Source organism: Nomascus leucogenys, chromosome 17 (assembly GCF_006542625.1).
Source record: "Nomascus leucogenys isolate Asia chromosome 17, Asia_NLE_v1, whole genome shotgun sequence".
In the NCBI taxonomy this organism is placed as follows: Eukaryota; Metazoa; Chordata; class Mammalia; order Primates; family Hylobatidae; genus Nomascus; species Nomascus leucogenys.
Genome location: NC_044397.1, coordinates 66,823,897 through 66,840,762, shown reverse-complemented (window position 1 = coordinate 66,840,762; position 16,866 = coordinate 66,823,897). Strand labels below are relative to the sequence as shown.

General features: G+C 38.3%; 1 protein-coding gene across 2 annotated transcripts in view; it reads right to left on the bottom strand.

The window, feature by feature from the left end:
* The window catches only part of LOC100600277 (amphiphysin), a 251,099-nt gene that overhangs the window by 99,542 nt on the left and 134,691 nt on the right, over positions 1-16,866 (bottom strand). For both annotated transcript variants that reach the window (XM_003268961.2, XM_030797024.1), the window contains exons 4-5: positions 9,409-9,503; positions 6,023-6,118 (exon numbers count right to left, since the gene is read on the bottom strand). In XM_003268961.2, the coding sequence (XP_003269009.1) occupies positions 6,023-6,118; positions 9,409-9,503 (191 nt within the window). The remainder of the gene's footprint in view (positions 1-6,022; positions 6,119-9,408; positions 9,504-16,866) is intronic.

Below are 16,866 nucleotides of genomic sequence, written 5' to 3'. Positions count from 1 at the left end.
GATGTTGGAAGTAACAAACAGGAATTTTAAAATGACTACGACTAATATGTTAAAGTACCTAGTTTGAAAAAGTCAACAACATAGATAATCAGATGGGGAATTTCAGAAGAGATATAGAAACTTTAATGGTCAAATAGAAATCAAATGGAAACACTAGAAAATTTTAAAAATGGTATCAGAGAGGAAAAATTGATTCAGTGGGTCCATTAGTAAAATTGAAAAAGCTGAGGAAATAAACAGTGTACTTGAAGACAGGTCACAATAAATTATTTCCATTAAAACACAAAAAGGAAAAAGAATTGAAGAAAAAAAAGAGAGAATTGAGCATCTAAGACCTACAATGCAATATAAAATGGTCTAACATAATACAATTGAGGTCTCAAAAAGAGATGAGAGAATAATAAGCAATATTTCAAGAGATAATGGCTGAAAAATTTTTTTTAAATAATGAAGACATCAAAGTATAGATGCAAGAAACTCAGAGAATACCAAAAAGGAAAAATACCAAACAATACACATCTAAATACATCATAGTCAAACTACTTAACATCAAGAATAAAAGAAAGACATAAAATAAAAAGGTAAGAATTACAGGATGCAAATCTTCAGAAACCATGCAAACCAGAACACATTGGATGATATATTTACAGTACTAAAAAATAAAAGTTAAAAGAATTCTGCCAACTCAGAATTCCACACCCAATGAAAATATCTTACAAAAGTGAAGGTGAAATAGTTTTTTTCAGACAAAGGCTGAGGGAATTCATTGCCAGCATAAGAATTTTAATATGAAGTGGGGCTACACAGAAAAATGAGTACCAGAAATGATCAAAATCCATGTAAAATATAAAAGATTTTGTTTTCCTACTTTTAATTGCTTGAAAAGGTAACTGATCATTCAGAGCAAAAAAACATAACTAATGTATTGTGGGGTTTATAACATGTAAAAGAAAAATATATGACAATAATAGTGCAAAGGAAAGGAGGTGGGAACTGAAAGTGTACTGTTGTATGGTTCTTAAATAATACATGAAGTAATATACATTATTTCAAGTTAAACCTAATATGTTAAAGATGTGTATTATACATTGTAAGGCAGCAACTAAGAAATAAGTTAAGTATCTATGTGCCCCACAAATATGAAAAATTATTATATGCCAATTAAATAAATTGTTATACGTCAAATAAATGAGAAAAATGTAAAAATAAGTAGAAGTAATAAGGAAGTATCATAAAATATATTGATTCCTGAGCCCTACACTAAGAGATTCTGATTTAATTAGACTGAGGCAAGCCCTAGATATCTACAGTTTAAAAAAAATCTTCCCCATAGTCCAGTTATGCCCAGCTATTTGAAAAATAAGAACTAACCCAGGAGGAGATGCTTTAAAAAATTTGATATGGTAGGAAAAAGAAAAAAAACCACACTAATATAAATGGTTATGGCTTACAAGGCATTGTCACATCTGATGGATCCTTCTAGCAACCTATAGAATGAGTGTTTCAGGGATTATCTCCATTTTACTTTTAGGAAATGTAGAGCTGCATGAGATAACCTCTAATTTGTCCAAAATTGCTCAGCAAGTCTGTGGCAAAAGTGAACTGAATTAGAAGTTGGCCCCAGTGACCAGCGCCAGGAGTAGGGTGAGGCAGGTGAGACGGGGCACAAAATTTAAGAAGGCCCCTTATTCTCAGGGTCATGTGAGTGCAGGGTTAGCAACTTCCTCCTTCTAATTTGCACCACGGGTTCTTTGCTCGCCTCATCCAATCTCATCCCTGCTTCTCAGTCTCGGTTAGTGCTTCTTCCAACAGCTCCCACCGTTTCTCTGACAGACTATGAGTCAACTACAACCTGTCACTCTATGCTATTCTTCTACACACCCTTCAGGACTGGTGAGAGGTGGGTTGGGGCAGTTAACCTCTTTGGCTATTTCTAATTGCTTTCATTTTCCCTGCACCTACCACTTCCAACTAGTATACTGGCAGAAAGCATGGAGATACACACCCAGTCACTCAAAGTATGCGATGAGTTAGCCCAGGCAGAGTAGAGTGGAAACCCTTCAATTAGGTATGGTGAACACCATGTGCCTATAAGGTGACAAGGCTCATTACTTTTAGCAAAAATGTGTTATCTTCAAAGGAGGCTATCCTTTGAAGCAGTGGCCTATGCAAAGTCTTATAAAACTCTTCCTTATGGACTTGGCTTCTAGCCTGGGGCATTCCTTTAATATCTTCCAAGTAGCAAATCTTGATTCTCTGAAGATGAATTTGATTTTTGAAAGCAGCTATGAATCAATAACTTTTAAGTCTTAGAATAAGATGGAAGAGTGCACTGGGTAATCTTATTTTTGTTCAAAAACAAGAAGCAAAGTAAATAATGTGACTCATTTTCTTATGTAATTTTTAAGTCAGTTACAAGGATAGCTTACCATGGTAGAAATGACTATTTTAAAGAATATCACTCATTTTGATGCATACATTTTGGGGTTAGAAAAGATAAATCAATCTTATTTCCTTACCTATCTGATATTTGGGAAACTTGGGGGAAAAACCCAAATCTCCTAAATAAGGGTAAGGTTGACACACATTAGCTTTTTTTTTTTTTTTTTGGAAGGCTCACTTTTATTTTATTTTATTTTGCTTTAAGTTCTGGGGTACATGTGCAGAATGTGTAGGTTTGTTACATAGGTATACACATGCCATGGTGGTTTGCTGTACCCATCAACCTGTCATCTACATTAGGTATTTCTCCTAATGCTGTCTCTCCCCTAGCCCCCCACACCCTGACATGCCCCGGTGTGTGATGTTCCCCTCCCTGTGTCCATGTGTTCTCACTGTTCAACTTCTATTTATGAGTGAGAACATGTGGTGTTTGGTTTTCTGTTCCTGTGTTAGTTTGCTGAGAATGATGGTTTCCAGCTTCATCCATGTCCCTGCAAAGGACATGAACTCATCCTTTTTTTTTCTTATCATAATTTTAAATTTTTATTATTATTATTATTATTATACTTTCAGTTTTAGGGTACATGTGCACAATGTGCAGGTTTGTTACATATGTATCCATGTGCCATGTTGATGTGCTGCACCCATTAACTCGTCATTTAGCATTAGGTATATCTCCTAATGCTGTCCCTCCCCCCTCCCCCCACCCTGCAACAGTCCCCAGTGTGTGATGTTCCCCTTCCTGTGTCCATGAGTTCTCATTGTTCAATTCCCACCTATGAGTGAGAACATGCGGTGTTTGGTTTTTTGTCCTTGCGATAGTTTACTGAGAATGATGTTTTCCAGTTTCATCCATGTCCCTACAAAGGACATGAACTCATCATTTTTTATGGCTGCATAGTATTCTATGGTGTATATGTGCCACATTTTCTTAATCCAGTCTATCGTTGTTGGACATTTGGGTTGGTTCCAAGTCTTTGCTATTGTGAATAGTGCTGCAATAAACATACATGTGCATGTTTCTTTATAGCAGCATGATTTATAGTCCTTTGGGTATATACCTAGTAATGGGATGGCTGGGTCAAATGCTATTTCTAGTTCTAGATCCCTGAGGAATCGCCACACTGACTTCCACAATGGTTGAACTAGTTTACAGTCCCACCAACAGTGTAAAAGTGTTCCTATTTCTCCACATCCTCTCCAGCACCTGTTGTTTCCTGACTTTTTAATGATGGCCATTCTAACTGGTGTGAGATGGTATCTCATTGTGGTTTTGATTTGCATTTCTCTGATGGCCAGTGATGATGAGCATTTTTTCATGTGTTTTTTGGCTGCATCAATGTCTTCTTTTGAGAAGTGTCTGTTCATGTCCTTTGCCCACTTGTTGATGGGGTTGTTTGTTTTTTTCTTGTAAATTTGTTTGAGTTCATTGTAGATTCTGGATATTAGCCCTTTGTCAGATGAGTAGGTTGCAAAAATTTTCTCCCATTCTGTAGGCGCAATCCCTATCAAAATCTTAATGGAATTTTTAACAGAAATTTTTTTTTTAATTCTAAAATTCACATGGAAGCACAAAAGACCCTAAAGAGCCAAAACAACTTTGAAGAAGGATGAAGCTAGAGGCATTACACTTCTTATTTCAAAATTTGTTACAAACCTCAGTAACTAAAACAGCATTGTCCTGGCATAAAGACAGTTATATAGACCTCTGAAACAGAATATAAAGCCCAGAAGTAAATCTACAAATATTCAGTCAACTGATCTTCAAAAAGGGTGCCAAGAATACAGAACTGGGAACAGGCAGTCTCCTCAATAAATGGTGCTGGGAAAACTGGATATTTACATGCCAAAAAATTAAATTGGACCTTTATCTTACACCATACACAAAAATCAACTCAAAATGGATTAAAGACCTGAACTGTAAGCTCTGAAACTGTAAAACTCCTAGAAGAAAAGTTGAGGGGGGGAAAGCTTCATTTTCTAAATGAAGATGTTTTAAAATAAACATTGGTGTTAGCAATGATTTCTTGGACTTGACACCAAAAAGACAGGCAACAAAAGCAAAAATAGACAAGAGGAACTACATCAAAGTAAAAAGCTTCTGCTCAGCAAAAGAAACAATCAAGAGTAAAATGCAAGCTATAGGAAGGGAGAAAAGATCTGCAAACCACATGTTTGATGAGGAGGTAATTTCCAAAATATGCAAAGGAACACCTAGAGCTCGATAGAAAAAATAACTAATAATCTGACTTAAAAATCGGCAATGGACTAGAATAGACATTTCTCCAAAGACCTACAAACAACCTCAGAGAAGCAAAGTATACATAGAATGATGGTTGCCAAGGGCTAGAGAGACTTGGAAAATGAGAGTTGCTAATTAACGGGTATAAAATTTCAGTTATGTAAGATGAATAGGTTCTAGAGATCTGCTGTGCCTACAGATAACAATACTGTATTGTGCAGTTCAAAATCCGTCAAAGGGTATATCTCATGTCAAATGCTCTTACCGCAATAAAGTACAAAATATAAATAAAATAAAATAATTTTGAAAATAAATTGCCATGCAATAAACAGTACTCTGAAGTGATTACTATTGTGAGACTGTCTGCTCCACAAACATTACAAATCCCAAGGCAAAAATTGAGTGACTAATCAAAATTATCTGAATATGTCTCAAAACATGTTCCCTGGTGCACATGGTCTTACAGAATTTTTAACAATTTAAATTTTTAATTTCTCAGAGAATTTTTAAAACCCAATTCACACCTGTTAATTAGGTTGCATTTGCCCAACTACTCAGTAAAGCACTTTGCTGCCTAATATGGTAGCATCATTGAAAATCTACTGTTTGGATTTGCTCTATGTGGCATTTTGTCAATAGGTCTTAATACATTTAGTCTGATCCATTTAGGTTCATTTACCATATACCAACCCTGATAGTTTAAAAGCCATCTTTACCTCCAGAGTCAATTCCAAATCTACAATATTCAATCCTTCACTTGTCCATTTACCTCTGTAATAGATTCAAGGGTCAAATAAGATCAATGTTTTAGATGCAAATGTATTTGAAATGCTTATATCTTAACATTTTAACTTCAAGCTGAAAATTTCAGTGAGAGAAAAACTATCCAGGTTCACTATAAATGCATGCAAAATAGACAGAAAACAAGGAAAGATCAGGTTTTGCTCTCATATTTACAATGAAATTTCTCCCTTCCTTGTAACCACTGGTTACTCTAATAGAAATCCTTGTCAAATGCTATGTAATACAAAGTTTTGATTATAAAGATTGGAATTTTTAGCAGCTCTGGTTTATGATTTTATATCTATAGGTTTAAAAAGGCTTCTGTAGAATAATAAAAGCTGAAGCAGTTCACTAAAGGCGAAATGTGATTTCTGTAACGACATTTCTTTTCAAACTGATAGGAACAATATAAAAATCCCACGCTTAAATAAATGAAAAGTTACCAACTATCTTTGATGTCAGTTTGAGGACTTTTAATAATTCTTCTCTTGACCATGTTTCAATAACTACATGAATCCACTCAATTCTTCCCTTTATAGACACAGAGTAAAATACCTTTATGTCAGGAAATTGCCCCAGGTAGGTATCCAGTGTTAGCAAGGACCCATCCACGAGTTTTTGATGGAAGTCTTCCCACAGCACATCACATTTCTAAAAGAAATAAAGAGACCACTGCTGAATTATTTTAATTGGATACCTTTCACCAAACTTCTAAAAAAAATCTGAAACTATAAAATCAGACAAGTAATACTTTCCGAGATATGAGATGCTAGGGGAAAAATGAGAATCATTTAATAATGCAATAAAATTTTAAGGCAATTTGGCCACTGGTTCTAGTTAACAAAACAGGCTAGCTAAGAGCTCAGCTCATTAAAATTGTATTTCTGATTCTAAATTACTAAAGAATGCAGAAACTTCAAAAGATCCCCATAACCCTATAGATGGACTTCGGGGCTAAGAGACTGAGAATAATTCCACTAAGACAATTTGCTTTTGAAGCACGCCATGAAATTAGAAAACAATCCACACTCAAACAAACAACAAATCATTTCTGAAGCCTCCCCAGGGAAAACAGAAAAGTTACAGTCATATTGGGAAAGGTCTTACCATTTATGGAGTATCAATTATGTTAAACATACAATGAATATTAGGTATTATTATTATTACAACTAGTATTCCTACTGTCACTATGTTAAGGCATTCTCACAAATTGTTTTATGAGAAAAGACTTTGTTATTTATACAGTACAGAAGAGGACACTGAAGCCCAGAGATGTCACATAACTTGGCCAAGCTTATGCAGTTGACAAATGACAGATACAGGTTTCAACTCAGATTTGTCTCCTTGAACTCAAAGCCATGATATGAAGGTCAGAATATGACTATCACACCAGGCTGCCTCACCAGAGGACTTTTTATCCCAGTTGTGTGACTTTGGGGAACTAGACCTCCCTGAATTTCAATTCCCCCAGTTAAATGAGTTGGCAATGTAAAGTGCTTCACAGAATTTCAAGCAAATAGCAGGTACTCAAGAATGTCATCTTCACATTTCTCTCACTAGCACATTCCGGGTCTCTTGACAGAGTCTGCTGTTTGTCACCCAATCTCTACCCTTTCTTCCTTCCTACTAACTGAACCTCCCATTTTAGCTCGGTCCTTGGCCACCTAGGATAAAGACTCTACTTCCCAGACTCCTTTGCAACCAGGTGCGGTCATGTGGCTGTGTTCTAGACAATGGGATGTACTTTCAGGAAGTGTCCTGAAAAAGAGGGAAGGAGTGGGCTGTCTTCCAGACTTCATCCTCCTTGCTAACTTGCATGCAGAAACGAGAGCTGATGGCCAGTGCTCAGAGAGTCACCCTGCCCCTGAAGGCACGCTAAAAATGGCAAACTTGGGCCCCTCATACCTGTGGGGCCAACATGCAACGCCTGGACTGCTGACCTTTAAATTCCTCTATGTGACACATAAATTATCATCTTATTAAAACACACACACACTTTTAAAATTTGCTTTTGTTTCTTTCTCACACTTTGAAAAGCAGTCCTAATTTTTACAAATCTCAATTCAAGAATTTTCTGCAAACCAAAACATTTAAATCCACTGTTTAGAAAGGCTCAACTGCTGACGTGAGTAGACCCTCTGAACATGCAGTATTCAGTCTCTTCATCATCACAGGAGCCTATGTTTGCATCTGCAACTGAGGATTCCAAAAATCCTGGCAGCTGCAAGAGCCAAGGTAGGATAACAGCCATTTCCTTAAAAAAAGAAATGCCAATAGTGACCTTTGCCATACACAGAAGGTAACATGGTGTTCTGAAAAGTTATTAACACAAGTTTCTATTATTCCCTTAAAAATTATTTTTTTGCGATGAATTTTTAGTTATACCACTAATTAGAAATTTACAAAGTATTTAGCAACATGATATTGAAATATTGTGTTTTAATTGAAGAAATGTGAGAAGATGCAATTACTTAATAATTACATCTGAAAGTAATGTGTGCGGTCTGGTTTGGCCAAATCTACATCCTGAAAGTTTTTGAAAGATGTAAAAGAGCCAACAAGTGCTTTCCTCATAAATAAATCTCTATTAGTATCTCAGTTATAAGAAGATTATGAAGCTCAATGTCAGGGTGTCAGAATTGTCATGGAGCAGCCTAGGACTCCACTGTTAACGCAGGTTTTCCAAGGCTGCACAGACATTCAGTGCATCACCTATCAGACCTTCCCCTGAGCTCTGGCTGCCACATCGAATTTAGGTCGTCTGTGCCTAAACGAGCTGCAATAACTCACCTGGAGTAGAGGACATGACAAACAACTGCTCTTTAACAAAGAACTTGGATGTGAGACAATCTGTGACTGGCAGTTGTCTCACATCAGTAATCATAATATGTACCAAACACTGAGTAGGTACAGGACATCCACACAAAGGCAATAAGTGTCTTATTAGTAGGTACATTTATTTTTTTTTATTTTGTAGATGAGGAAACTAAAGCCTAAGAAGATTAAAGAACTGGTCCAATGTCACACAGCGCTACTCAGTCTCTGGTCCATTCTGCTTTCCAGAGAGCAAAACCCACTTGCTCACTTCCTGTCAGCCAGAGAGCCCCCAGCCAGAAGCCTGATTTCAAGTGTTATGACATGTCTAGGGCCAAAGCCTTCCTGAAGTCAAATTCCTTTTCACAGTCTGACTTTGTGCTTGTCTTCAGGAAGTGAAGATCTGTGAAGGGACTAGCTGGTGTTAATGTGGAATGGATGCTCTTCTGAACTCCTGTCCCTGCATTTGGGGAGGCATAGTCAATAGAGGGATTGAGATGAAGGGTGAAGTTGGGACAACACAAATCACACCGTGATCCATGTCAGCTAGAAACAGGCTTATAGTGAGGACAGAAAAATGATGTTGTTATTTTGCAAAAAGGAATCTTAAAACACTGCTCTCTACCCAAGTGGTTTTATGATCATCTTCACTTTTCTTTTATTTTCTTCGAGACGGAGTCTTGCTCTGTTGCCCAGGCTGGAGTACAGCGGTGCGATCTTGGCTCACTGCAACCTCCGCCTCCTGGGTTCAAGCAATTCTCCTGCCTCAGCTTCCTGAGTAGCTGGGATTACAGGCGTGTGCCACCATGCCCGGCTAATTTTTTTGTATTTTTAGTAGAGACGAGGTTTCACTATTTTAGCCAGGCTGATCTTGAACTCCTGACCTCAGGCAATTCGCCCGCCTCGTCCTCCCGAAGTGTTGGGATTACAGGCATGAGCCACTGCGCCCAGCCCATCTTCACTTTTCACTCTAAGTTTGGAATCATCAGGCAGCAGAGCTGCATGGTGCCTTCTGAGCACACTATCTTGCCTCATGATTAAGACTGTGAAGTGGAAAGAGCAAGTCAGGGGACAGGTGGACTGAGCCAGGGTCGTGGGAGCCTTATGGAAGCCACCCCAGCTCTTACCTCACCAACCATTTTCACATCTTCCCGCCCATACCAATCAGGCTCATAGACTTCATGCAGCGACTCCGTGAGCTTCATGGAGGCCTCTTGCATGCCTAGTGTTGGAGAGAAACAACTCCTGTTACACAGAAATGAGTGAGGATTCTCTTCTCCCTTCCTCCACTTTCTTAAGTGAGAGAAAAATATTGTACTTGCTAAACATTTAAGGAAAAATTATAAAGGCACAACTGCTGCTTGTATCTGCTGTCGTATCTTTCTTTGAGGGTCTCTAAAACTTATCACATTGCACATTTTCTATTATTCACTTGATAATGATAGATATGGGGTCTCGGGAAAAGTCAACAAGTATCCTACTCTGAAAACTACAATAATCATAATGTGTCCTATTACATGTGCTATCACTTGCCAAGTGGTATCGGATGCTAAGAACACTGGTCCATAAAACTGCAGAGTTCTCAAACTAAAACTAGTCCTAAATGAATTTAAATACAAGGCATAAAGCATTTTTAGAAGGGACTAGAAGTAAAAATCAATAGGATTATAGGGCATAACAGTCAAAAGTGGTTAAGTGGCCTAAAATGGTAAACATAGTTAAAGTGGTTAAATGGTTAAGTTTTAAGTGGCCTAAAATTTTTACAAAGAACAAAGAAAAAAAGTTTGTCATTTTCCAGTATAGTAAGTCCTTACTTAATGTCATCTATAGGTTCTTGCAAAGTGTGACTTTAATTGATATGATGAATAATGAAACCAATTTTACCCAAGGCTAATTCATATAAATAAGAGTTAAGTTCCCAGGACGTATTTTTCGTCACAGACACATCACAAAACTTCTAACTAAAGGTCAAAACACTTCTAATATTGAACATTGAAATAAATGAGAGCAGTACATACATTTAAGAAAGATTAATAAAAACAAGTAAGATAATTATTTACTTACTTACTCCAGTTTAGGGTCATGGGTGACCAGATCCTCTCCTAGAGGCTCAGAGCACAAGCTGGGAACCAGCCCTGGACAAGATGCATATCATTGCAGGGTGCACTCACAAACCCACACTCACTGACACGCCAGTAAACTTCACCTGTATATCTTTGGGACATGGGAGGAAGTCAAAGTACCGAGAGAAAACCCAGCGTACAAATTCCAGTGGCCCTGGCTGAGATGTTTTTTTTCTCATCATTATTGTAACAAAATGATGTTGAATGAAACAATGCTATTTGAAGATCTGCTGTATTATTTAAAACTATGAATGCAGTTTTAAATCAAAACTCTTAGAAATTTTAGGGTTCCTAAGCCTTTGGGTCTGAATTTTCATCACGGATACATTTGATATGTTGCAAAATTATGGTTTGCAACATTAAAGAACAGCATTAAAGATACATGCTTCTGAGCACAACATGGTGACATAAAGTATCACCCAGTCCTTTTTAGTCTCTCCCAAGGACCCCCTGCACAAAGGTTAATGTATGTACTGAAAAGCCACGAAGACAGCTCATGGCTGAGAGCAAAACAAGGGGCCAGGAAGAGCCGGGGACTTGGAGACGCGCCTCAGGCAGAAGACTCTCCCTGACAGCCGGAAGGTGGGACCTGGCCACATTGATGTCTTGGCCTTTGTCACTAGGGGGGATAAAAGGGGGCTGGAAACAGGGAGAGGAGAGGAAAATCAGAGCACTGTCATGAGAAATAAAAAACACATCCTGTAAACTTAAGGTCAGTGAATCCTAAGATGAAAATCATTTGTTAAACTGAAAACTCAACATTCTTGCTGGATTGGAGGTAGCTAATTCTGGGTTCAACTGTGAGAGAAAAGGACAAACTAAAAGATGTCTGAAATGACAGAAGTATATCCTTGAGGAGTATGTATAAAAGTCCACATGTAACTTGGTGTTTCATAGCACTTGTGCTCTCTGTAGACACAGCCAACATCTCCCTTCCCTCAGAGCATCGCTGGGCACATTCCATGAAGCCCTTGACAATGAGGTGTCCTGCCTACATGAGCCGAAGTGACTTGACCACCATCAGACGAAGCCCTGGCAGAGTCTGGAGTAGGAAAAAAATAGTATGACTCAAGACTCGGGGAACTCTGATGAAACAGAGTCGTGCAGGTGAAAGGACAGCAAATGGGAGACAAAACCTGAATCCGACCCCTCGCACTCTGAATCCAAGCAAGGGGGGATGCGTTCTCTCACGATATGGTCAACACTGAGGTGGAAGCTACATTATCCCAAGTGTCCAAATTCACCCTCACCCAAGTACAAGCAAATCTTTATCAAGAAATACACCCCTTAAATTCATACCAAGCGTTAGTCACTAGTGGATCCCCTTCTATAATCCAGATGCCAAAAAACTTCTGGCATTTTCTTTAAATCTTTGTCTTAAGTCTGATAGAAATTATACATAGCTGTGTAGATAGGTTTTTAACAATGTCTTAAGGGAAGAAAAAGAAATTTGGCACTGTAGGCCAAATAATCTTTGTGATGAAAAATAAAACCATGAATATAAACTTAAAATAAAATTATATAAGACTTTAATCATCAAGACTAAAAGCATGATGTTGCAGTAAATATGTCTATTAGCAGCCAAAAGAACTACTAATTACAGGGTGGATAAGTGGTGATAGATCATTTGGACAGAAGCCATTTTGACATGGAAATTGTTTTGAGAACATCTACTCCATAGGATGCACTTTGATGGATACACAGGTGAAAGGCTTCAAGCCTAGCTCCAGACTGGCAGAGCTTTTAGGGATTTAGGGATTACTCTTCTGACAGAGTGTGATGGCGGAAAAAAGCTAAAATACAAGTTCCCTTCAGAGTAATTTGGCAACATCAAAGCAGAAAAGGTGCTAAATGCTACCTCCGAGATTGAATAATACACAATATCCAAAATTTTCTTAAAAGATTAGTGATTTCTAAAACTGTAAGACAAATGCCCAGCATCATATATAGAAGAATTATTATTATTTTACTACTGGATGGGAATCACTTCACTCTCTTCAAAATTTTGGACCTTCTCCAAGACATTTAATATAACATTGTCTATTCCCATTTGCAGCCAAATTTGTGAGCTTCTATTTTCATCCTTTAAGACTTGTTGCATAGATTGCACTACTTTATAAGTACTCCTTGCTTAAATAGCCTAAGAGTATGCGTTTTAGTTAAAAATAACATCAGTTAAAATAAATTACGACAATAACAAGCAGCAGCGATAAACCATTAAAAGAACGTCTAAAATACTGCAAGTATCTAGCAGCTTTGTCTCATTGCTTAGAAGAGAGCTGTGTAAAAAGACAGCAGCTGCCTCAAAGGAAAGCAAGAGTGGGCATCTTTTTCTTAGATTCTTAAGGAGAGCAAGGATGGGAACAAGAGTTGGAATAAAATAGGCAGTTGGTGAGGTAGCTCAAGAAGAGTCAACCCTACCCCTTAGTCATGCCTACACATAAGACACATAAATGAAGAACTATTAATGACACCACGTGCACCGTGCTCCATTTAGAGAAAGATCTGGCATGTTCATCATCCCTGTGTCTGGCCTCCACTGCACCTGCATGCCAGTGACTCCCAGTTCTAAATTCCTACTGGACATCTCCACTTGGATGTCTTACTAATACCTCAAACTTCACATGTCAAAAACAAACTCTTAATTTTCCTGTCCAAACCTGCTTCAACTCCTTTTCTCAGTTCTCATGAATGCCATCCAGTTGCCCCAGTTCAAAAACTAGAGGTCATCCCAGATTCATCCTCCCAAAGCTGAGTCACCAATTCTGCCTGATTCTCAAATTTGGCCCCTTCCTTCCCTGCCCACTGCCCTTCCCTGGATTAGATACTCATCACCTACGATTTAGATTAGATAACATAATCCATGTAACACGATTTAACAAAGTAGTTGGCACAAGCAAATGTCCAACTGTCAGCCATCACAATACAAAATATTTTTGGAGGCAACATAACAAAATAATTAAGACTATTATTTGCAATTAATCAGCCTTTGTTAAAAGCTTGGTTCCATTATATGTGATTCATGTGATTTTAGGCAAATTATTAATCATCTATAACCTCAGTTTTCCAAGATGTAAAATACCAATAAATATACCTGCCACAAGGTTGTAGGGAAAATTACATTAACTGAGACATGTCAATGCTTATCTCAGTGCCTAGCATATAAGTGCTCAATAAATGTTAGCTAATAGTATTATTGAACTATTGGACTAGACTTCTACTAAATCTCCATGCAATTTCACTTCTTCTAGCCTGAATTCCACACAATCACAATAACTATTTTTCTAAAATGCTAATCTGATCATGGGACTTTTTCCCTTGTCTACAATAACTCTAACAATGACTCTCCTGTCTATTGATAGAATAAAATCCCCATATGATATGATACATGAAGCACTTCTTTATATAAATGCTGCTGCCTTTCCGTGTTTCATCCAGCTCAGTTTTCTGCTTGCATCTCCCTGCTCTGTTTGCTCCCTCAAGAACCCATGCTTCCTTCTGCTTCCTGGCCCAGTTATTTCTTCCACCTGCAATGTCCCTCCGAAATCTGTCTTTCTCTAGAAAACCTAATCACTTGATGGCCACCTATGACCCCACTTCGTGGGTTCATTCAAGTGTAAGTTCCTTGGAAGAACCATTCCTGCCCCAGTCTCTTGCCTCTTCTAAGGTGGGAGTCTGTCTGTCCTCTGTTATGATGGCACTCAATGCACGTATCTATTAAAATACATACTACTATGCCTGTCTGGCCTTTTTATTTAACTGTCTCCTCACTCTGCTGGGAGCGCCCTGCAAGCAGGCACTATGTCTTGTTCATCTCTGCATCTCCCTCTCCTAGAACAGTGTCAGGCACACAAATGGAGCTCCAGAGATGTTTGCTGCTAAAATGAATGCAAGCATAAGATCTGCCTCACGAAGCCTAAGCATCAGCAGAAATCATAAAGACCCATAGAGGAGAAGCCACCCAGAGATCAGTCACAATAAAATGATTAGAATTCATTTAACCCAACTTCACAGAATCCCAGTTTTGGGGCCCTTAGGGGCTTCTGAGAGAACTGAAGCACTTAATAGATGAGGAACCCAAAGCAACTAAGAGGCTTAATGATTTTCCCACAACTGCCCCAGGACCCATGACTCTCCAGGGCCGAATATCACTTTCTCCTATGCTGCCCTGATGCTACCTGTTATAGCAGGATTAGTTAGCCAGAGTTGTCCTTGTGAAAACAAGAAAAACTGCCTATGAAAGCCTTTGAAAATGTAAATTATGATCTACTTAAGGCATTGATATGGTTTGGCTCTGTTTCCTTACCCAAATCCCATCTTGAACTGTAATAATCTCCATGTGTTGTGGGAGGGACCTGGTGGGAAGTAACTGATCATGCGGGCGGGTTTCTCCCGTGCTGTTCTCGTGATAGTGAGTAAGTCTCATTAGATCTGATGGTTTGATAAAGGGGAGTTCCCCTGTACATACTCTCTCTTGCCTGCCACCACGCAAGACATGCCTTTGCTCCTCCTTTGCCTTTGCCACGATTGTGAGGCCTCTGCAGCCATGTGGAACTGTGAGTCCATTAAACCTCTTTTTCTTTATAAATTACCCAGTCTGGGGGCATGACTTTATTAGCAGCGTGAGAACGGACTAACACAGGCATATACCTTGTTTTCAAGTTTGGTCCCAAAACCCAAAATGTGTTCCCAGGAACACTATTCATTCTTCACGAGGCTTTGAGAAGAGAGAAGGGTCCTGCAGTCAAATAACTCGGAATTCCTGCCTGTCCCACAGGACTTCTGAGTTGACTTTAGCATACTAAGGGCTCTGAGAAACTCAGTAGTAGCCTATTTAAAAATTCATTCCAATAAGCTGTGGACAAAGTAATTTAAGCAGAGATCTCTTTTTTGGAGCATCGCTTGTTAACATAGTCAATCAGCAAACCCAAGATGGGGAAAAGCTGATAGAATTCTATTCTCCGTCATACGGAGCTGTGGCCACTAGACCTGGAGTGCGGGTGCAGTCTGCCAGAAAGGCTTATTTGATGCTTCACCCAGCTTTTCTCTGGAGCTCAAGCCTCACCCTCAGGGAATTCTTCTAGATCACATTAAGGAAAAGAATTATGCCAGTCATTATAAGCAGCATGCTCCACACCAAAGAGGCAGCACAGACCAAACTGAATAGACTCGGGAAAGAGAACTCACTCTTTCATTCAACAAACTTATCCACATTTTCAAAAAAATCAGCTAACCCAGAAAAAGTCCTGTGCTTGAAATAATGTGACTTCTGTGTTCAAATACTAAATCAATAATAAAAGAAATACCTAGAGTGGCTTCTATTTTCTGACTGAACTGTTGCAAATACTTAAGGTTGATTTGGGAGTAATTAATGATGAGCTCCATCAAACTGTGGAAGTTAAATTCTCTGAGACTTACTTCTTTGCAAATGTAAAATCAAGTTAATGACACTGATATTATGGCTATGTTGGGAAGTTAGAAACAGGTAATGTACCTAAAATGCTTAGCACAGACTCTAGCACATAGTAAATGCTCATGAAAAAGTAATAGTAGTAGGTTGCCATTATTCCATTGTATAGATGACTTGTGAAACCAATGCAGTTCAAAGGCAGTAAAAGACAGTAGATAAAACCAGGGCTCTGGAGAAACACAGAATGAAATACGTAATCTGTCCCTGTTGTTTCCTTGGCATACAACCTTGGATGAGCTATTTAAACTCTATTTAAAAAAATCACTTTTTCTTTTTTTTTTTTGAGACAGGGTCTCACTCTGTCACCCAGGCTGGAGTACAGTGGCATGATCTCCACTCACTGCAACCTTCACCTCCCGGGTTCAAGCAATTCTCCTGCCTCAGCCTCCCGAGTACTTGGGACAACAGGCATGCACCACCACGCCTGACTAATTTTTGTATTTTCAGTTGCCCAGGCTGGTCTTGAACTCCTGGCCTAAAGTGATCCACTCACCTCGGCCTCCCGAAGTGCTCGGATTAAAGGTGGTGTGAGCCACTGTGCCTGGCTGTAACTCACTTTCTTATCTATAAAATGAAGATAATAAAAACTACCTGCCTTATAGAGCTGTCATGAGAATTAAAATGATATGCCTGGACTATAAAATTCATAAATATATTTTAGTTTAAAAATCAATTTTGCTAATTTTTATTATTTTGGTCATTTTTAAATTATTGATATTTTTATTATTTCATTATTTAATAACACGTTTGTATTCAGTTTTACACATCCACATTAAAACTGTGAGAATAAATTCTTAGAATGAGAATGAGAAAAAGCATACCAAGTAAATAAATAAATAAAAGATTTTACCAAATGCTCTCCAGAAAAGCTATCCTCCCAGCAATACATGAATGGAGTCCACTTCCCAGAGCTTTATCAATTCTAAATACGACAGTGTTTTATTTGTAATGTGTTTGAACATTTGGAGGAAAAATGATAAAATCTTCTTTTT